Raw genomic sequence first — 23988 nt, forward strand, 5'->3', positions numbered from 1 at the left:
GGCATTAATTTTATAAATACAGTCTTGACAGGCAGGCAGAATAAAGGAGTGGGTCTGTTGTACCACACCATTGCTGGAACATCAAAAGGTTGTGGCAATGTAGCTGTTCCACATAATTAATGCAAGCAAGCCCTTATAGCCAAGACATTTTACACCCTCAAGGACATGTTAAAGTCACTTAAGTAATTAATTTCTTATTTAGGTTCAGCCTCAGCAATGTAAAACTGTGGTTAATGCAAAATTGTTACAGGTGAGAAGTAATCTGACGGATAGCTTTTGTAGCTATGCTTACATTTTACATTTCACATACAAGTTTACATGCATTTGAACTTCAGTTTTTAAAGGGATTTTAAGTCATTACCTATGAATTTTTTGTCTATCAACTTATCATTCATTATTTTCTAGTCAGAAGACATGGTAACTGCAAAAATGTGAAAGGCAATGCAGTCTAGTATTAACCACAGAAGTCAGTCAGGATCAAAACAGCCACTCCACAGGCACACTCAATGGCCATCACCTGCTTGTTTGATGTTAAGAATGGCAAATCATGTATGCAGTGTTGGTTATTAACACATATTTTTGTCAACTTAAAAAAGATTTAAGATTCCAAAGAAGTCAAAAAATGATGTTTATGCCAGAGAGGTGTAAGCAGTTTGCTGGCTTGAAAAACAACTGTGGGAGTTAGTGGGAAACAAATACGCCTTCTGCAGGTTTTAGAAAAGGGAAACTCTGCTGTCAACATTCAGTCTGAGAAAGATGCTGCTATTTAGCCAGGAAAAAAAAAAAAAAGTTGTAGAAGAACTGGTGCCCAAGGGGAAATGTAAAACATGTATTAACAAGCCATATAGGCATAGTAGCTTACAGATCAACAACAACAAAAAACAAAAACAAAACAACAACAAAAAGAATTAGCTGCTTTTGCCCTATAAAACATGGTTAAATTACTTGCACTGAGAAATCAACTAGTTTTTCCACAGAATATGAGTTTTCACTGTTATGTCATGACTTCTGGTTCTCTACCCTGTTATTCTTTAGAATTGAGAACACGGTTAACAGGCAGTGAAACTCAGGAGCCACAGCTCAAGATTTTGCAAGTATGGATTTACTCCAAGATAATCAAATGCAGCGTTCCTCACGCAGCCAGAAAAGTATCAATACTGGGTCTGTCTGCCAGCAGAGACTTACTTAGAGCAGCTTATTTTGAGCATAATACCATATATCAAAACACCACACAATCATTAATATCCCATGAAGATGGTATTTCAGATAAAAACACTTTGGCTAACAATCCACCGCATATGTATAGAAGGTACCCAGGAGAACCATGAAATTCATTTAGTGATGCCACACAACTTTGAAAGTCCAGTATATTGAATAAAATAATTTTATTTTTATTTACTTGATTTTATTTTTTTAACAAAGTTTATGGAATCTGAAAGTAGACGATAAAAGGTAACTTTTAACTGAGATTTAATATGGGAATATTCTCTACCCAAAAATATGTCAGACATCAAGATCATAAAGAACTCCAAGGTTCTGTGCTATACTGTATGATATGTAAACAGATTTTGAAAATACTTTCCCATTATATATTTTGACACAGTATGCACAAATTTAAAAAAATAAAATAAAAATGAAGTTTAATTGCCTCAAGGGATTTCTTAGACATAAAGCCATTTGAAGAGCCATTTACAGTCTGTGGTTACAAGCATCTACATAATCAAAATATCCCCTTTTTCATAATGCAGAGTAACCTGCTGAAGATAATCCCCTATCAAAGTGATGCCAGCAACACAGATCTGATTGCATGACTCCAGCACTTAAAAGAGCACGTTGGTTATACATGGCTTTTAACCTTGGGCTACAATTATGCTACCAGAACTAAATTCAAGTGTAAATCAGTCATGTAGAGATGTCTGTGTCGTCTGAACACTGTTTAGAGTCCTTGTTTTCCAGATCTGGTGAAGATGGTGAAGGCGCTCTGAGGTTCTTGTGCTTACATTCAGGGCAGGATGAACTTTGCAGATGCCAGATTCTCCGATTAACGACAAACCACAGATCCCAAAGTAGGCATGTAAAGCATCTGAAAGGAGGACAGAATATGAAAAATAGAATTGTGTGTCTTTCAGTTGTAGCAGTCAAGTATTCTGGGTTTCAGCCCCCCTGAATAATCACAGCCAAGGAAAACACACAGCTGTTACATTTTAAATTTGATATTTTCCACAATAAAACAATTTCTGCTCAAACCTGCCAGCATGAACTGACGGTCTACAATCTCTAAGACTAGAATAATTTTTATTTTACAACAATTCTTGCCCATTACTATACTTCCGAGTGCTCAGGCCAAACAGCAAAGAGTTTCAGGAGCTGGAAATAATTTCCTTCAAGACAGCAAATGTTTTTTCCCCAAATATGAAGGATTTTTTTGGCTATGTGGTGGACTGATGACTAAAGAAATACTAATAGCTGACAGACAGCAAGACTTAGAAGTATAGACTTACCTATCTTCCCCGCTTCCTGAGCAAATACCCTAAGAACAGGAATTCATTAAGTGGCTTGATCAACTGTAACAGATGACTAACAGCTCTTATTTCCCCTGCCCCACTCTGCTCCTGATGCCTACCTTACACAGGGACTAAAGCTTGCTGAACCTCCATGACATACAGCAACTCAGGAAACATATAAGCAAGTGTAAACGGACAGTTTTCTGACATTTTAGTGAATGAAACTGCTTTGCAGAAGGTTTCAATATACACCAGTGTTAGTGCAAAAACAGGAAAGGAGAATGCACCTGTACTTGGGCCAGCTGGGAAGAAGAGAAGTGAACCTCCTCACCCTGTGCAACAGCAAGTCATTAGATTGGAATATCTGACCAAGAAATCACAGACTAAATTTGGAGAGTATTAACAAATTAATGTGTACATTACAAGTTCTCAACATGCAGTAATCTTTTACTAATGTGTAAGTGAAGTCGTATCTGACTAAAATGATAGGGGGACCTCTGAGAGAACAGATTTACGAAAAGGGGGAAAAAAACCTGAGCTGCCGCCCACCCGTGGGGCACCCGTGCTGGAGCAGTTTGCTCCTGGGGGATGGATGGATGGATGGATGGATGGACCCCATGGGATGGAGCCGTGTGGGAGCAGCGCTTGAAGAGCTTTGGGAAAAGCAGTTCAGGAAGGACAGCATCCCATGGGAGGGACCCAACGTAGAGCAGGGGCAGAGAGGGACTGTGAGGGAGCAGCAGAGATGAAGCGTCAGGGACTGACTGCAGGCCCCATTCCCTTGAGCTGCTCGGGGGAAGGTGATGGGAGAGGGTGGAAGGGGAGGGTGGTTTTAGTTTCTTTCCCTTTTTTCTCACTTCTCTAGATTGTTATCTATACGTAATAAATGTTATTAATCTCCCTATGCTGAATCTGTTTTGCCTGTGATGATCATTGTTGAGTGATCTTCCTGTCCTATTCTCAACCCCTAAGACCTTTGCATCGTATTTTCTTCCCCTCCCCCTTTGTGGAGGGGTAGTCAGATAGCAGTTGTGGTGGAGCTCAGCTGCCCAGCTGACTAAAAACACTGCAGTTAGGCAAGGTGAACTCAGCTTCAGGAGGTAATAAATGCACTAAAAATCATATACAAACCTAGTTACCTGTACATGGTGAGTTTAGCTATGAAGTTCAACTGTTCTGCAAACCCATACCAACTTAACACTCGCATTCTGGAAAAAACACATTTATGGAGTCTATGTACTACTCTGTTACAAGCTATAAAAGAACACATTTTTTCACTGCTGAAATACATTTGTCCAAATGTTTCATGAGCATCTCACAAGCACAGAAAACAACAAAGTGTATGCACTATAACAGCAAAAACTCACTTTAGTGTTTTACATTTAGTAATTGCACACATTTTCAACTTCTTGCTCTCTTTTTTTATTCATGTTAGATCTTTTCATCCTTCTCTTGCAGCATGTGTAATTCACACATGCTTCCATTCCTTTTCTACTGCCTATCATTTACAGGTAACAAACAAGATGCATAACAGTTGCTGCATGACTTCCTGGGGCATACAGCTGTGCATCTAGCAACTTAAAAAAAAGTTTATAAGTTTATTAAATCCAGTAGTGATTTATGCTCAAGTTAAAAAAATATATGTTTATGTATATGTTCTAGCAAAATGTTGCAGTTTAACCTGGGTAGGCAGCTAAGCATCGCATGGCTTCTCCCTCTCTTTCCCTCCTCCACCTCCAGCAGAATGGGGGAAGAGGAAAAGAAGAGCAAAAGTAAGAAAACTCCGTGGCTGATATAAAAATTTCAACTGGTAACGCAAAGGTGCGTGTGCCTGTAAAGCAAAACAAGGCACTCACTTAGTACTTCCCATCAGCAGGCAGGTGTTCAGCCACTTCAGGAAAACAAGGCTCATCACACGTAAGGGTTGCTTGGGAAAACGAACACCTTAAATGCCACAGTCTTCCCTTCCTCATTCCCCCAGCTTTTATTGCTGACTATGATGCCATATGGTACGGGATAGTGTGAGAAACAGAGAAGACCTTGTTGCTGCTGTGTAAACACAGTCTGGCAATATCTAAAACACTGACGTCTTATCAGCACTGTGTTGGTCACAAATCCAAAGCACAGCATCATATGGGCTACTGCTGAGAAAATTAACTTTATCACAGCCACCAGACCCAGTACAAAAAAGGAAAAGTTCTGTAGGACTGTAGGATTTGGGGGTTTAATGTTTGTTTCAAGTGGCATTAACCTCAGATAGCAAATCTAATTACTAAGAATGAAACTTTGAAAAAAGAAAATATCGCTTTCATCTGCCTCATACGGACATGTTCAAATAAGTTTATCAGACAGTTGTAAATAAAGAACTGAACAAATACAGTAGGTATGCAATTCTGTTTTGAAGTATGAATCTCTCTAGAAAGCTAGTGTCCATATCCCCTTTATACAACAGTAATAACGCTATTACAGTGATATCCAGAAGATTCATCAGATAAAAACCTTTCCTTGGCACATTCTTACATTCTTACTACTTACTTACTGAATGTTATATCACATCTGAGTTTTGTAACAAAAACAAATTGAAGCCACTATTATCAAATATTTAAAAACTCTAAATACTTCAAGGTGAGTGAATTATTTCATATTGACCCTCACCAGATGTGTTAACGTGTTTGCAAGATTACTCATACCATTCTCATTACCTTCTCATTTTGAATTTACATTAACTCAACATGAGTGTGTACACTTAACCACCAGCATGCTTTTGACAACAACAGAGCTGCACAGATGCTTCACGTTAGCAAAGTGTGAAATCTTAATTGTGGCAGACATACAACATTCAAAAAGACAGCTTCCCTTCCAGTTTCTAGACTGAACTTGTAGGAAACTTAACTGTGCACATATGACATTGAAATTACAGATCCATAGAAAAAAAATTTGCAATGCTGCATTTATAGTCATTCTTCAGATTAAAGATGCAGTTAACTTTTTTTTTTCTTTCCTTCAAAACTTGAACACAGACTTACAGTCACTAGTTGCCTGAGGAAAGAATCCTGTAATAAACCCACCTATCACAAAAGTACAAATCTTCCCCTGCCCCTGAAAAATTCCTACAGCACTTAAATTCAGTGGTACCAAACATAATACCACCCAAAAACAATCCAGGAAGATAGACAATTTTATAAGACATGTGTTGTATGAATTGTCAGAGCAAACTAGAAAAAAAATCTGGAATAGCAGCAAAGTTTCTGTATGTTCATAGAACAACCTAGTTAATCACTACTCTACTTTAACCCTTGTGTTGCATTTCTGTGACCAGCCAGGACATTCAAGTAGTAGCTTATTCAAAAGGACATTCAAAAGTAGCTTACTCTCATGAGAAAATGTAAAAGACAGCAAAAGCTTGCTATATAGGAAACAGCAGTGTTCAGGCAGGAACATCACACAAATCAAAGCAAAACAGCTTTGTAAGAAGTCTTGCCTTTTTCAGGTATCTCAATCACAGCTATGTTAAAAGCTGGGTTAAGGAACTTTGCACATGACTGGCATTTTAAGCAGGTACGTTCTTCTTAGCCTGCTAAGTACATGGTTCATCAACATAAACAGAAATATTTTCTCCAAGTGATACTGACTGGTTACCTACTGTAGGAAAAAAGATATTTAGTCCTCAGGAAACCTAAGCAGGTTTTCAGGGATACAGGGGGAACGTATCTATCACATACATTGTCTTGGTCTACCACAACAAATTCTCAACTGTTGCTCAGAGTGAAGTGAAGTGACGAAAGGATGAAATATCTGCACAGATTCAAAACGGTCTCATCCTTCATTACGTCTGCATTTTTCTCTTGTTTATTGAGTTTACAGGCTGTTTATCTTCCCTGTACAAAATGCCACTCAGCAACATTACTGGCCTGACTTTTACAACTTTGCAATACCTTTGTTGCACTCTAGCATCTTGCGAAATTATTTCAAATGAAAAGATTTTTTTATCTTTTCAAGCTTTTTGTTATTTCAAATTACACAATTGCAAGATGATAACAATAATTGACTTTCAGATATACTACTTCTTTCTGAGTCACTATAATATATAAATCATAACAATCTATGCTTCAAGTTGATTAAACACATCAATGACTTCTGCATAAGCTTAAAGGATTCCCTTATTAAGAAAGCGAATGGTCTGAAATATTTTAATCAAAACATTTATGAAGATACCCATTGTACAATGCATTCCTTAATTGGAACAGTTAAACACATTCAGAAAGGCTTGTCCAGCTCTGAACAGATAGTGATACTCTTTCAGTGTTAGTCTAAACAATAGCTCACTTGCTCAGTGGTTCAACAAGAAAAAAATACACCCCCTGTCTTTCTTTCAAATCATGAAAATTCCACTGTATATTTTTTTAATTTACTTTTTGAAAGAGACTGGGGAAGAAACTTCCCTTACACCTCTCAAATATCTGACTGCTGGAAACATACTTCTAGCTTTTAACACAATTGCATGATTTTGAAAAGTAAATGTACCTGGATGGCTATCTGGCCACTTGGCAAATCCACCAACAAGGCGATCTTGAGTTGACAGGATGTAATTTCGGTTTTTCTCAAAATTTGTGTATTGGAATACGTTCAACAGCTGAAAAGAAGAAGGTAGACTGTTACAGTAATATACTAAACCTTAGTGTATTTTTAATACTAAAATACAGTGCCTACCTATGTAGATAAGCAGTGCAATAGAGCACTAAGGCGGTAAACCTCCAAATCCTGCATTCTTGCATGATATAAAACCTTTACAGTTTTCTGTGCATATTTACATACTGATGCCAAAGATGTAACTCTTTGAAATGATATGATGTTTAAGGAAACCAAGACAAAACAGTAACTATCCTGTGGCTGTTTTGTACACTACCTTCAATGTGGCGCCCACCCAAAAGGAGTAGCAAGTATCTACGGGTTTGTTGGGTCGTCCATGGTAGCCATTCTGTTGTCTCATTATACACCACCTTCTTACTCTGTTCAGTTCTTTTTCTGAAAAAACTTCTTCCAATTTACCCATCAAACACAGAGATGCAATACCACAAAATGTAGAGCCACCTGTGAAGAAATGGTTGTTAATGGTTGTTGCACTTTTTCAGGGAAGCCTGTTCAGTCAGAACTTCAATTAGAGTAGTGACAATTTCATCAATAGATTTCTGCAAGTATGAAAGCATCTTTTACATCTAAAATCCAAATAAAAATACTTCAGTACATATATCAAGGAAACAAACAAACGAATAAACAATTCTTGCACAAATAAATCTGAATTCATTTTACTAAATTTGGAGGGCCTTTCAGTGCTGCATAATTTACATTACACAGCAGCCTGGGGATGAGTAAATGCAGCAGAAAACATTTCTTCATATTAAACTTACACAAGAAAACTATTGAGAAGCTAGCAACTGAACTGAAGCAGAGATGCCAAATGCAATTTCAGATACAATGCCCAAGAGAAGAAAACCAGAAGTGTCTGATGATCAGAAAGCCCCAGAAGTATTAGGAAAAAATTAAGACATGGTTAATGTGATGAAAAGACTGCTGGATTCTCATGGTTGTCACCAACACAAATTATGTTTCTACAAAATTTTTTGTTGTCAAGGAATCTGTAAGCAATTGGAAGAAAAATTCACGTTGTTTGTGCATCATTGCTATTACTTTTTAAAACCCACTAAAACTCATTCTGAGCCTATTATCTGCAATGATAAAGTTACAGCCCGGGGAAAGAACGTAGGAGAGATGTTGATATATGACTCAGGGCTCAAAGTTCTTTATACTACTCCGGTGCTAGAAGACCACAGGCAACTATAAGGTTATCTTCTTTCTGATGCTGAAATGCAGGAAGGGTAACTGAAATAATGCTGTGTGTTATCAGCATTCTACAGTAATTTAGTTAAGTATGTTGGGGTATAATTTAAGTTTTTCAACGTTTTCCTTCCTGCAGGAAGCAGACAGTTGGAATACTTCAGAATTTCGACTCCAAGGATAAAACTAACAAACATCTGAGAGATTTAGTATCAGTCACATAAAAGTAAGAACTTTCTTTGTCAGGAAGAGACCAACTACTTCATAGCATAGAAAAATACTTTGCTTAAAAATATTAGTCTCTTGGAAATTCCTATCTTCGAAGTTACTGTTTTTTTTTACAAAAGTATGTGTCTTCAAGATTTGAGCCTCCAACGGGTGGTGCAATCTGTCAGAGGAAATGCTTCTAGGTTTAACTAAAAGGTGCTGAAACTGGAGATTATCAGGTGCATTGCATAAAATCTCATGCAGATAAATCCACAGAGTAGCAATGGTACACGATGAAAAGGTTTGCCCTGTCATCAGGACATGAGAGCTAACACCTTTCAACAAAACATTCATGAGGTAAAAATATCGGAGCTGGTATATCAAGTGTCTATCTGGTCTGATATTAAGCAGAAACTAAGAGAAGTAGGAAGATAGTATGGTGAGGCATGTTTTAGATTTGTTCCTCCTCATCCCACTTCCTTAAAATTAGAAAAAGAAGGAAAGGCATGACATACCCTGAACTTGTTACAGCATTTCACAATTCCAGTCTTAAAAAGAGAGTATTTTAACATTCTTACCATGAGATTCCAGTCCAGCTCCCTGTGCCAAGCCATTATCATAGGACTGAATAAAAAAAATGTACAAACCAGTTACTTCAGAGCCAAATCACTTTTACAGACATTGCAATTTCTCAGTTTACTAGCAAAATTATCAGACTATAATGACCATTTAAAAATAGTTAAATTCTGAACCTATGCCTCAAGAAAATTCTTGGCACAATATTGTTAACTGATCAGCTTTGTTTCAGTACAATTAAAGTCAGCTTTTATGACTTTTTACCTCATTTTAGTTAAGTGTCTAGAAATAGGTAAATATTTCTTTGCCAAAAAGGGAAAGCATATGATGCAGATAGATATCCATTTTCCTTTTTTGTAATGAAAAAGCTTCATTTTTTCTTTAATGCTCATGTAATTCCAAACAAAATTAAACACATAAATGAAATCTGTCTCAAAACCTCATTAACATACTAAAAAACAAAATGCAGGTTAATACTGTATACACAACACTGAAGTATAAGAAATGTTTTAGTTAGGAGCAAGAACACCAGGCTTTAAATAAACTGAAGACTGAAGTGAGGGGAGACCAGAAGCAGCAACATAATAAGGCATGCTATTTTACCAAACTTAATCTATCCTGTAAAATATGATTGTTAAAAAATAATTCACAATGCTCTAAAATCACTTTGTTAAGTGAAAGAAGAATCAGGAGCTTCACTCTGACAAACAAAGCAGCAGAAATATTATAGTACAGATCTGTTATGAGCAAGAATCTAAGAATGGGTAATATTGTAAATGTAAGAATAACAATCTCTCTTCACTACAAATTCACTAAAGCATTCTGCATGATAAGGAACAAGAGAACACAGTAAGTTATTCATAAAATGGAACATGCTTATTTTACAAGTGTTTACTGAATACTTAATAACCAATACATTATCACTGGACAAATACCAAAGTGTTTAGTGGGAAGAAAAATAATTCAACCTTTTATGTTTAACTTTCAAAGTTAAATTACACAGATCCTACTCCTTCCGTATCAGCAGTTCAATTAATGATTGCTTCATGTTCTGATTAGATAGAGAACAATTATTTTTTTTTCTGGACTATGAATTTTTCATGTTTTCTTCAAAACATTTAATAGTGGCTAGAAGATACAGGACATCTTGAAACACCACCAATGACTCTCATAGTCCTAACCAAACAATGGCTAGGCTACAGCAGCTGTCACGTCCTTAGTTATTACCTAAGAATTATATTACTTTGTAGGTCTGTTTTTAAGGTTCACATTGGGGAGAAAGAAAAAGGAAACAAAAGCAGATGTGGAAGCAACACAAAAACTGTATTTTTCAGTTTTTGAGTTGTTGCTGCAAGTTGAAGCAACTAGAAGCAACAAAGTTCAAACTGCAGCTTGAACTTCCAAAGTACAAACCCACTTTAAGTAATGACCATCAACATCTGAATGTTAAAACACAGTGCAAATTTACTTTAAACTCTGCAGTACCTTTCGCAAAGGCAATCCAAATGTGCTACCTCACTCCATGGGCCCATTAATTGCTAAGCAAAGGCAAACTGATTAGCAAACCTAAACTGAGTAAGCTAATTTACTCTACAAACAGTAATTGTAAAAGGAGGTGGTTTACTTCATGTATGACAAAGTAATTAGCTCTGCAGAAAAGCTGTTAAGTAAGCATCCCAGACAGCTGTTGGGATGCACACTTACTGGGCTGTAGAATTAACTGGAAATTTTAATAGGTAATAGTGGACTTTTGGCTGATTGGTACCTATGTATTTACAGATGGCAGCTACTCTCTGGGGACTTGTGTGTGTTAAAGCACTACAGAAATACTTTTAGTTCTTTGTCCTTTTGAACAGGACTAGGAAAATAAATGCAAAAAAAGCCGAGGTTTCTACTACTTGAATGCTACATAATAAAATACTGTCCTCAGGAAATATGTAGATCCAGTTAGGACAATCTTTACTTCACACTCTAAACCTTCACTCCAGAAGTTTCACAACCAGCTACTATATCACAATTAATCAACAGACATATATACCTGCATTTAGAGAGTACTCCACTGTATTAGGAAAAACAGATGCTACACTTAAATTCTTGCAGTATATCTACTTAAGGCCACATTTGCGGTAAATCAAGAAACGGTGAAAACTGTAGCATTTAAGAATGCATGTTTGCTGAAGTCATTCAGAATTTCAGCATCTGAGTGTCTGCTCTTTTTAAATTAGTAATACATCTGACCTTTGAATATGTAAGCCGAAATCGACTCATACTGATAAAAACTGTGAGACTAGAACCTGACAATTCTGATAACAATAAAAATGATCTTTTTTATTTTTGTGATCTGTATAAAAACTGTATAAACAGTTTTTAGTCAATTGATAATAATCTTCTGTACAGAGGTTTCGTTCTTTTTGACAGTTACTTTCCAGAGTAAAGCAACACCATCATTTCATGTTACAGTTTGCTGCTCTACTTGATGCACCTATCTGTATGGATTCCCTGTCCTTTAGCTGTGTTATGTATGTCAGAATTCTGATACTGCACCACTAAAGAGGAATCCAGAAGGTTTTTTTTACAGTTCACTGTCTAAGCAGTGATGTTACTCTCCATACAAATTAGCAATAATTCACTTACATGCAAATTTGAATTACTGAAAAAAGTTTGTTAACTACACTTGTTTCATCTATTTGCCAATGACACAGGGTAGTCAAACAAAATCATACCTTTAGCAGCTTACTGGCAAGCAATGCACTCTCATTTTATGCACTTCTATTAATAATAGAAGCATCAAGACGAGGTAACATTGTAGGAAAACAGGAGTAAGTATTTTCAAGAAAGTCTGCAGTAATATAATAACTATACTATAGTAATATAGTAATAAGGAATAATAAATCTATCTGTTTTACACATTGTGATACTTGGCTCATATGATTGAATTGAATTTGAGCACATCTCAAGGCAGGTCATGGAAAGAGATGAGTGAGAGGAAGGAGGCACAACCACTGTAAAATGATTTTCACAAAGGGTTCCCTCTCAATACACCTGAGCGTTCTTTGGACACATCTTCAGCTCTGCCATGTGACCAAGCACGAAGCCAAGATTTTGTGTGTTTGCCTAGAAGCGCCTTGTCACCCAGTTAGTGCACTGAGATACATACTGGTATGGCCACTCAGCAGCACAGCCAGAAAACCCAAACAAAACTACTGTGCATGTGTATACCAACTCTACTGTACATTCACAATAAACCAACACTTTTAAAAAGTGTAAGTCCTACTGAACACAGAACACGGTCAATTTACCAGTTTACAGTAAACGTGGACAGAAATGCTTTATCTCCTGCTACACATTAGTATGCCCTGAGGAGACTGCTGCCTGACAAAATCTCCTGGGCTAAATCTCTCTTAGCTAGCCTTGAAAAGATCTAGTGTTTTCCACAGCATCTTCTGGAGTTTGACCATTTTTACTTTTTACCATTTTACCGTCCAGTTTTACTTCACTGGTTGACTGAAGTATTAATACGTGTGTTTCCAAGAGGAAAAGGTTTCTTGCTCTGTTCTGTTCAGGCTTCAATTTCTATATACATATACATATATATATATATACGTTAGTGGGTCGTTTTTCCCAGCAGAATCACAGAAGTTGGAATTCACAGGTTAAAGAATTAATGCCAAGAGTCTAGAAGCAGTCTGTCAACTCATTTCAAGATCATTGTAGACAGCAACCCTCCAGGTTTTTCCACGTGCCTGCTTTATCAGTAGCCCTATATGATACCCCCCAGTTCTCGTTTTAAAAACAAACAGTTGTTCTGTACTTACTTTGTTTTTCAGTGCCATTTTTTACTTTACATATTTCTGCCCAATTCTATGTAATCATCTCATTTCTGATGTGATGTACGGAGCAACATGGTAAAGATTTGCTCTGAAGTGTACTAGTTATATATACTAACATACTAACTCATGTAATAGTATATTAAATTCTCCCCACACTTCTCCCCACACAAAAGCCACTTCATACCTCTGACAATTCAACGAAGCTTTCTTTTCAAGAAACTAGAACTAGTTCTTCCTAGAACTGCCATATCCTTTGGGACCAAAATCACACTCAGGTGTAAAAGATAGATAGTAACTTACAACTGATGTGATGTACGGAGCAACATGGTGAAGATTTTGCTCTGAAGTGAGCACCCTGACTCGGCTGATCCCTCACGCTATCAAAGGAGATCAGGAAAACTGTTGTCCCTGGTGGGAAACCCACTGAGTGGAGTCTGCAGGGATATCCTCAACCTGGAAACCAGCGCTAAGCAGGGATTACATGGCTTCACATGGGATGCAGGGGAGGAGAACTCTGTGTCTGTATAAAACTTATTATGGGATGCTTTAATGAGCACACAGGGGTATGCAAACACGTTATGGGATGGTTAGGGAAAGGAACACAGCTGAGAAAAATCAAAGTGGATGAGAGAGGCAGTTTTCCACTTCTTTGAAAATCATTTATTCTCATCTTGGAAAATAAAATTAAACCAACAAAAACATTATTTAAAAATTATCTTTGCTCATTAACGGATATACCAAAAGTCTGCTGGATATATGTATTTAGAGGTATCATGTAATTTTAATATTTAAACTAAGTTACACAGTAATTTAGATGAACTAGCCATATATAGAGAATTAATGAATTTAAGCATTAGTTTACTGCCAAGTACCTTCAAAAGTTCCACCCTGTGTTCAAGGTTTTTTTCTTTCTCTTTACAATTCACACAGATCATGTCTCACATCATTTGTATGCTAAGAAAACACTAGTTCTTCAGCTTTTCTGCATGTGCAGCCTCTCATTATAATAGTCAACTCAGGCTACATGGTCTTTTAATACCTACTACCCAAACTGACAAGAAACGTAACTAAAAACTCTCTCACTCCAAACAAAAACAGCTTGCACAGACACAGAAAAAAAAGTCATATACTAGTATTTTCCTTCATTCCAAATGTCTAATAAATAATTAAAGAAAGTGCATGACTGGCAGCTTGAAGGGATGGCAATAATTAGTTTTTGCTTTGATTCTGTGTATCATTTAAAAAGCAGGACTACAGCTCATTTATATTTGAGGATTTTACTGATCTTTTATGCATTTTTTTGTCAGCTGTAGGAGCTTCAGACCCCCATTTTTAAAATCTTGCTTTCAACTTCAGAACAAGTTTTAAAGAGAAAAGGGGTCAGAGTTAATTTAATTTGAGGTGCTCATAAACAACAAATTATTTTTTTAAGTATACATATTACAATGAAAATAAAAATGCACAAAGGAAAGTACTTTTCCATTTTCATCTCACTGAAGTAGGAACAGAAAAGAAACACTAGCTTAATATTTCAATTTGGATGGACAGATTTTTAGTCATAACGAAATAGAACCAATAACTTTAAAGTGTAATAAGAAGTAACGCTTTTTGAATACTCACCATACTTCTTCTAATGTAGTCTATCGCTTTCTTCATATCCATGCCTGACCAGTTATCAAGCATGTAGCAGATGCAGGAAGCACAGTACACAAACCTCATATCATTCTCGCTTCCTTCCAGCACTGCACAGAAACTGAAAGAAAGGTTTCTCTCATTACATATCTTGTATAGCTTTTCATATTAGAAGTTGTGAGTTGACTTTTAAGGAATTGCATTTAAGGCCTTTCCTTTCAAAACAAGTTACCTACTTCTATTTACAGTATTCATACAACTATAATCCAAAGGTACACTAGATTTTCTTTTCAGAGGATGTTTCTAAGTCAAACAGAACGAACAGAACTATTAACAACTAGGGGCTTGCATAACTGTTTCCAGCAACATGCAGTGACTTTATTTATCAAAATGTCTTTATTTATCCAAAGATGTTAATGAATGCTTACATTCTTTCACCTATCACACGATATACTGACATATGAGTTACTATTGTAGCACTTGCTGTTCTTGGCAGATTTTTTTGCATTCCTAGAAATCTTCATAGCCTACATAGCTTTTCTGACTCTAACTTCAGGATCAGATTCCCACATATGTATAAATAGTACTCCCATCACTATTTCTAATACAAATATTGAAAATTACCTGCAATACAGGCCTTGATTTCTCATGGCTACATTCTTTCCAAAGAACATTTTGTTGCACCTATGCTATCCTGTGCTGTCCTGTATGATCCTGTGCTGAGATCCCTAAAAGGATGGATGCTGTGATTTGCTGTGTGACAAGTCTCTGTTTCACTCAAAGGGTTGGTTGGAATATTTTTTTTTAAGAATTAAACAGGTGCAAGAAGCCAGAACAATAAAAATAATATTTTGATCAGTCCTCCTGTCATTTCTCTTCTCAAAAACAAACAAACAAACAAAAACAACCAACCAAACAAAAACCACTTCTGACTTTAAAGACAGAAAGGTGAATTTCAAGTACCACCATTGCCACTATGACACTCCCACTTTGCCCCTGGGATTCCAGCATGTACCCTATTATCCTTTTGCATACAATAGCCTCCAATATCTACTGGGAGATATTTTCACGTCTCTTAACCCCAGTGATGCCAGGCCCTACTCTCTGCAGCTCAGATGGGGGATGAAAACCATCACTCTCTGGATATGGTGAAGGACATTCTGGAGACCAGGACACTTCTTGAGATGCGCCAGCATTGTGGTTTACAGCTTTTCTCCACCCCTAGGTGACAGCGCATCCAGATACTTAAATCACATTCAGCCAAGGTAAGGTAGAAACGCAAACACACACCTTTATTTAAATATTTACTCTAACACTTAAAACCCCGTTTTTTTAGTTAATAAAATACAAGAAACAAATCCAAAGACTAGAATACTTATACTAGGATAACACCAGGAAAATTTGTTTCCCTCATTTGGGTTATTTGATATTTCTACCTGGACAAGATGTAGCAAGTGCCTTCACACATCCTTTCATTTTGGTGCAGTAAAAGTGGTTTTTGTAGGTAGGAAAGTATGTCATACTAGAAGTTGACTCCTGCCCAACAATTCTACACCTGAGACAAGCAAAGCACTCTCCTACACCTCTAGGGTCTAGCTGGCTATCTTCAGCAGCAAATACAAAACACCGCATCAAATGTGAGTGCAAGTCTGCATATTAAAACCATTTGTGACACAAACACGTAAAAGAGGTTAACTGCATACTGCTCATTGCTGTGATCAGGCAAGACAGCAAGCAACTGCTTGAAGATGACAGCGTGTTGGGAGCACCTCATCCCCTTGTCAAGCTTTTGGATACTCCTTAACAACAAAAATAGTCCAGTATCTAATATGAATGCTTAGAGGAATTGAACAGGCACCTCCATGTGCTTGAAGAAACTGTAAACTAAGGCAGACTAACAAATATTTGCATGTACACATACATATATGCGTATCTGTATGTGTGTATATATATATATATATGTGTGTGTGTGTATCTCTACACATATACCTGCGGCCCATTAAAGTCAGTCTGCGGTTGCAAATAACAGGTTGTGGTGCATCATACAGCTCATATTCACCACTTACATTCCGAATATTTTGGAGACTTGTGCACACATTACACTACATTTTAATAGTTCCATTCCATTAAAGAAAAACTTTTAATTACAGAAAACATCTATACAATACAAAGTCTTTTGACCAGAACAACAGCTCCATAACGAGTAAATGACAGCAATTTCCTAGTGAAGTGAATTACTTCTTGAATTACTTCAAGACCAACAATTTCTGTAATTCTAAATTTCTTAGAGTATTTTTTCAAAAATTATTCAGTAAAATTTCAAAGCAGACAGATCATGGGCCCTAGCAGAAGCTTTCATTAGCTACCTGCTTCGGTTTGCATTAATGCCCACCACCACTCATGAAAAAGAACATGAAGTAGATCAAGTGGTATATACCTTCTATTAAACAATGTATGTAAATGAATCTCACAAGGAAGTTTAGTAATACCTTTATAATGTTCCTATTATAAGTAATATAGGTTAATTCATCCTGTATATAGATATCTTGAATCTGTGAAATCTGTGAAATCTTCATATCTGAATGGAGGTCTTTGTCCCACAAAACAGAGCAAACACTATCTTAAGAGTACTCCGGGGAATTACAAAAAAAAACAAAACAGAGAATATAAACACCTCACTTACCTGAATGACACAGCACAAAAAAAAATAAGATCAATCCATTAACTTTCCAATCATACGTGCCCACAGCTGTAAGCAAACATCATCATTATACATATGAAAAAAAAATAGACACAAAGTACTGTTTGGTCTTGTACACTAGCATGTGTTCTCTTACTAACACTTGCCAAAATATTTACTGACAGAAAGATGATATTGTAAGATTGTTTTCACAAGAACCATGTTTACTATGTTTCGTTCCACATCTGCGTTTTATATTAATCTTCCAAAGTGTTGTAAAATATAAAGTGTTTTTTACCTTCCATCCTCCAGCTGGAGAGCTCTCAGTCCTGCCAGTAAGGCATCTTTATTTACTCGACTTAAATCATCTCCAAGAATAACCAGACATGACAGACCCGTGTAAGTCATTGCTATGTGCCCACTATCGTAGGGATGAGATATACCCGGACCCTAGAAAAAAAAGGAGAAACAAAGCATTGATACACCATAAACCCTTATATTGCAGTCAGGCAATCAAATAAATACATAAATAAATAGGTAAACAAAGTTCATTTCTGTTGACTAATTATGGTTAAACTGAAAGCATGCTGCTCAGCTGTTCTGAATCAAACTAAGCTACTGCACAGTTTGCAACCGTTGTAAGCAGCTGGTCAATAGCAAGGTTTGGAATAAGGTTTTGCAAAGACCGGTATTTCTGCAAGCTTTCAGCACGTCATCTATACCAAAATTTGCTCTGGCACACTGGACATGAGCTTCCCGGGAGTTGAGGAAGCAGTCTAATAAACATCCAAGCCTCCAGAAGTCCTTTCCACAGACATTTTAGAATCTAATGATCTACAAGTAGAAAGCAGTGTGAGGGATTACTAGTAATCTCTCTTGTAAATGGAAGCAATAACAAATTAGCACCTCAGCTATTTTCATCTCTGCTTTAAAACAACAACCAGAGCTTAAACAAAGTATTAAGAAAGCAAATAAAGTCAAATGAGAAGCTTCAATTAGAGTTAAATGATGAGTAGTCACATGGTACAAATCACAAAATGGGTGTCAGGGGACATTAATGCAGCTGCACCAAATTTATTCTTTTTCCCTGCGGTGTAGGTACATCCTGGATTGTACACTGCATTACAACACAAAACACACATAACAGGATGGCTTTGAGTACTTGGGATGACCCAGTTTGTAGAAAAAGGAAGATGACTTTTTCTTTGTTTTTAAGCATGATAAAAGCTATTTCCATACTGAGCATCCGTGCCAAGCAAGCTTTTGAAACACACTTTACAAGGACTCTGTTAATTGCAATTTTTTTTATTTATTTTGCAATTCATCCTAAAAACACATGCAAAGAATGGTACAAAAACAAGTTAAATAAGATGGCGTTGCAGGTACATGGTATTTTTTAGGCCTAATCATGCTTATTTCCAAAGCCAGGAAGCTTTACTTCAAATAAAAGTTGGACTAGATGATCTCAAGAGAGGACTAGATGATCTTAAGACGTCTTTCCCAACCTAAATGACTATTATTCTACGAGACGAGAAGCTGGGAGAAAAATGCCTACTACCTACTAGACAGCAAGGGACTGTCCTCACACTAGGGAATCACGTACAGTTGGGAAAGGGAGGCACAAAGCAAAGTACAAGTGGCTGCAACAGCACCGAAAAAGCTCTGTCTAAGCAACAGAGAAGGGGAAGAAGGGAATGCCCAGCGCTGCATCTTTCACTCCCTGATTTCCAGACCTGGCATCTCTGTTGAAAGATGGGGCACGTCTCCTTTGCACCTGCCTTCACCTATGTGTGTATTTTGGTGAGACCCCCTTGAGCCTCTCCTTGCTGAACAGCCCCAGCTCTCCCAGCCTCTCCCCAGAAAAGATGCTCCAGTCCCAGACAGGCTTCCCCACAGAGCACTCCACGGGCGGTGGAGAGCCATGTGCTCAAACACCTGTAGTGGTCTGACAACTACTGTAGTCATCAAACTCATTTTTCTAGCTTCAGTGTATGACAGGACATAGTCCCAGAAAGAACAATTTGGCCTATCATACCAATTTAGGCATTATAAATCTAACAGAACTCCAAATCTGCTTCTCAGAATACCTTCCCCTTAAAAATCGTAATTATAACAGCTTAATGCTTGTGATGCACCAACGTATTTCAGCTGTAAAATTCTGCCCCAGAAACCTAGGCATATGGGGTGATACAAACTTGTTCTGACACACAAAAACTATTCATTTTAACGTAGCTGATAAATTTATTTTTGAGGAAAAGAAGTGTCTGTTCTGAAAACACAGACTTAAAGCAGTTCTGGCCCTGAAAAGATTCTCAGTGTTCCAGGCCTGTAGTTAAAACTGCTCACGTGCTTTGTCAAATGAAATGAAAGACACACATTAGCAGCTGAAAATATATTTGCAAAGATTTTTTGTTATTAGGACCGACCGCCTACAGAATGTCCCAGCAGGTCCAGTCAGCAGCTACGAACAAAGCTAAGATTCCAAATACCTGTAAAACTAAATTTGAACTGGAATAAGGGGAACAATTAATTTCTCCTTACTTGGAATAACCTGGAAACAGAAGATGCCTCTGTTGATTTCACACAACGGAGCACACAGAGCCTGCAAATCAATATTAACTGTGCACCACTACCCTGTTTACATGTTCTTATAGCTAGCCCATCTCCACAGCAATGTTGATGTCAGGAATAATTGAACAGTAGCAGATACAGTGAAACAGCTCAACTTTACTTCTGAAAACATTACTTCTAGAGGAATTCTACATTTACTAAACAAGTAAGTTTTACTCTAAGGACATTCAGATTTTTAAAACCGTATTTATGAAATTCTACCAAAATCTTCTAATACAAGTGTGCTTGGATATTCAGGAAATTTTATAAGGCATCTATAGTTACCAACACTCTCCTTTAAGTGGCAACTTTTCATACAGTATCTACATAAAGTAACTGAAAACTCCTGGTTCACAAGATTTTATTTTACTTTTCTATACACACGCTAGTTCCATATTGCCTGTAAAGCTCTGGTAACCTACAAACATGTTTAAATAACTGGATCCTTATTCTTTATTGAATACAGGTATTTCTAGTATCACTCACTGCAGTAAAAACAGGCTGCAGAAGAAGTGTTATAAGCATATATACTGTATGGTCAATAAATTAAGTAATAGCATCCTCCCCCCGAAACTGTATCAATCACTTCACCATCTGTATAATGTACAAATTTTCTCCCCACTTCCTTCTCCTTGCAAACATTTCAACATGTAGCAGTATCACGCTGCTTCTCCAAATACAGTGTTTTAGCAATGCCAGAGTTGTGTAACTTTTGCAGGTAAGGTAGTTTTAAAAAGGCGTAAAAATTATACTTGCCTGACACATATAAAACAAATAGTAGTCTGTCAGCTGTACATACAGTCATGAAGTTCACAGCTAAATTAGTCCTGCTACCCCCTTCTATCTTTGAAGATCATGCAAACACTTAGGTACAAGTAATACAGAAAAGATTGTTCAGGTGCATGATTTCCAAACATCATTATATAGGAAGGTGGTCTTGGCATTCAAGAATAGCTGCTAGCAAGTCACACAACTACCCTTACTACTAATAGCTCTCCTTTAGTAAAGGATTATCTTGTGGTAAATAAAACAATCCTTTACATAATAAGTTGGTACACTGATAGATATTTTGGTATGTAATTATTAAGAAAAAAAAACAACAGAAGTGATAGAGGGCCCAACAGCCAGTACTTGAAAACATTTGCCTGAGAGTCCCAAATCCCAATAAATATAGCCAGTATTATGATAGAATCAAAATAAACAGAAGAATAAGAAATCAAATATGAGATCATCCAGGAATCACTTACAAGGCATACTTGCAAAGGCCAAGATGAAGTTCTATACGTATAAATATGGTAGGATTTGGGGAGCTTTTGATGGAATAACAGATCTTTGTTTGCAACATGATTTGTTGTTATTGTTGTTTTTAATACAAATACAGATATGCACCAGAAGAGCAATAAATTTTGTTCTCTAGTCATAGTTATCCAACTTTTAAGTGTATTGGAATTCATTTTATCTTCAAGACTCCATATAATTATTTCAAGCTCACTGTGATATTACTCATCAGACTTTATTTTGTACGTATATACACCAATATACCATCATCAGTATGTTCACCTGCTAATGCAACAGACACGCCTCAGCCCAGATTACAGGATGCCTCTGAGGGGACACTACGGAGAAGAATTGGATGTTTCGTTGAAAACAAACAAACAAACCCACTAAACTAAACAAAACTATTTTTTCATATGAAGAGTCAAAATTTGAGAATTCATAGTAGTTGTAGAAATCAGCCCCATGACATCACAAAGCAGGACTGCAGCGGCTTCTCTAGGAGAAAATATGACAGCACGTCTCAAAGGTTTCAGGAGATAACTGCTAATACCTGTAAAATTTGGATGGCTAAGAGGAAGTGGTGTTATACTGTTTCTGCTGTAAAGGACAGTCAGACACTGTGCAAAAGCCTGTCCCAAGTTTAACAACGACACTATAGTCAATGCAATTGACTTTTAACAGGCACCTGTAGAGTTGGTAAAAAGAAGTTGTTTTTAAGTTCTATACTATGAATAAAGACTACTTTTAGTGCTAGAGAACTGTTTTGGCTCCCTGGACACTATAAACCAAAGCAACAGCAGCAACTATGCAAACTATCTGCCTAGGCACGAAAAGAACATTGCTGTCATCACCTGGAGCTGTGAGCTTCATGGGCCAAGAGACACAACATGGAGTTATTTTAAGAATGACAGCAGTTACCTGTCAAAAAAACTATCAACAAGAAAGCTGTTAAACTGTGGAACGATTGTGAAGCACAGCCTAAACAACTAGAAGAAACATATTTAATCCTCTAAGGTTATGTCTACACAAAGGAATAAATGCAGAGCAACACAGTGCTGGTGTCCCAGTGCCCACAACATGTGCACTGAGGAATTTGGGACAGCTGTGGTCCGTACCCTTGGTCCGTAGGCCCACTAATGGATAAGTGCACTTGGTGTGCTCCTTCCAGTTCAGTTTCATACATGAAATCCAGTTTGTGTGCCTCACTCTTGTGGTGCAAGCACATTTAAGTGCACTTACCAAGTTCTCTGATGATATGAACTAAAACACTGCTGAAGACATACTCTAAGACAGCACTGGGGATAATGACAAATAAAGAAAAAAGACCAGACCTTTAAAGTAACTCAAAGTCATTACAATGGATTTCCAAGTTGTTAACTTCCTCTGTCATTTCAGAACAGTTTATGTGAACAGTGCTGGAGGTCCTTTAAACCTCTGTATACCAAACAAATCAAGCAAATCTGTTCCCTTTAACATAGATGCAATGAAAAGTATAAGAAGGCTTGAATAAAAAGCACAACCATCTGCAAATGGTTTTCCAGATGTAATAAACAAACTTAACTAATTTCCACAGGTTACACGATTCCACTGCTGTGTTCCCTCTACAGACTGGCTAGCTCATTAAGAGATGCTGTTGGATTGCTGCGTTTACCACACTGCATGGCACTGACCCAAAACTCTGACAAAAGATGATGGAACATTTTTATTATCTCAGTTTGGCAAAGTTATGTCCTTATTCATTCTGTAATGCTTTTATTCCACAATGTTGTATGGCACTTACTGTCCTCAAGTACCCTTCTGGACAAAATGTCCATCGTATAGCTAGACAAGTATATAATAAGAAGGGTGAAAACTGGCTGGTGAGTTGGGCTCAGAAGATTAGACCACATGGGGTTACCCCAGGCTGGCAGCCAGTCACTTGTGGCATTCCCCAGGGCTCCATTCTAGGGACAGTTCTTGTCAATGGTTTCATAAATGATTTGGATGCAGGGCTTCAAGGTATACTAAGTAAGTTTGCAAACAGCTCTAAATTGGGAGGAGCTGCTGACACCCTTGAGAGCAAGAGGCCTTGCAGAGGGACCTTGGCAAACCAGAGGGTTGGGCAATCACCAATAATACGAAGTTTAAGAAGAACAAGTGACAGATTCTGCACCTGGGAAGGGGCAACCCTGGCTGTGTGTACAGACTGCAGGATGAGAGGCTGGAGAGCAGCCCTGCAGAGAGGGATCTGGGGGTTGTGGTTGACAGCAAGGTGAGTATGAGCCAGCAGTGTGCCATGGACACCAAAAGGACCAACCATAGCCTGGGGTGCATCAGGCCCAGCACTGCCAGCCAGCCAAGAGAAGGGATTGTCCTGCGCTGCTCTGTGCTGGTGCGGCCTCACCTCGAGCACTGTGTGCAAGTTTGGGCACCACAGATTAAGAAGGACATAAAACTATGAGAGGGTATTCAAAGGAGAGCTATGAAGATGGTCAAGGGCCTGGAGGGCAAGACGTGTGGGGATCAGCTTGAAGAAGCATCTGGATAATGTTCTCAGAAATAGGGTCTGACTTCTGGGTGGTCCTGTGTAGAGCCAGGAGTTGAACCTGATGATCCTTGTGGCTCCCTTCCTACTCGGGATGTTCCATGATTCTGTAAACTTATTTATGTGACTTATTAAAAAAGAAGACAACCAGTTTCCTTCTCACTAACCCCAGTCTTTGTTTTAATATATAACTATTGAAATGATTGTCTACGCTTTTGTTTTTAAGCTTTATTTTTAACGAAGTACCACAGTAAACCACCACTAGAGATCCCAAATTAGTTTAGCTTTTAAGCAGAAGTTTTGCTTCCTTCC

General features: G+C 37.5%; 1 protein-coding gene across 1 annotated transcript in view; it reads right to left on the reverse strand.

Annotated features, from left to right (window-relative positions):
• Window positions 1-1370: 1370 nt before the first annotated feature.
• Window positions 1371-23988, reverse strand: part of PGGT1B (protein geranylgeranyltransferase type I subunit beta) — a 37659-nt gene continuing 15041 nt past the window's right edge. Inside the window, 7 exon segments of the mRNA XM_084305018.1 lie at window positions 1371-1949; window positions 1952-2083; window positions 7029-7137; window positions 7411-7595; window positions 9125-9170; window positions 14573-14705; window positions 17563-17714. Of these exon segments, the coding sequence (XP_084161144.1) occupies window positions 1903-1949; window positions 1952-2083; window positions 7029-7137; window positions 7411-7595; window positions 9125-9170; window positions 14573-14705; window positions 17563-17714 (804 nt within the window). The 3' untranslated portion in view covers window positions 1371-1902.

Source organism: Netta rufina (assembly GCF_964035555.1).
Source record: "Netta rufina genome assembly, chromosome: Z".
Classification (NCBI taxonomy): Eukaryota; Metazoa; Chordata; class Aves; order Anseriformes; family Anatidae; genus Netta; species Netta rufina.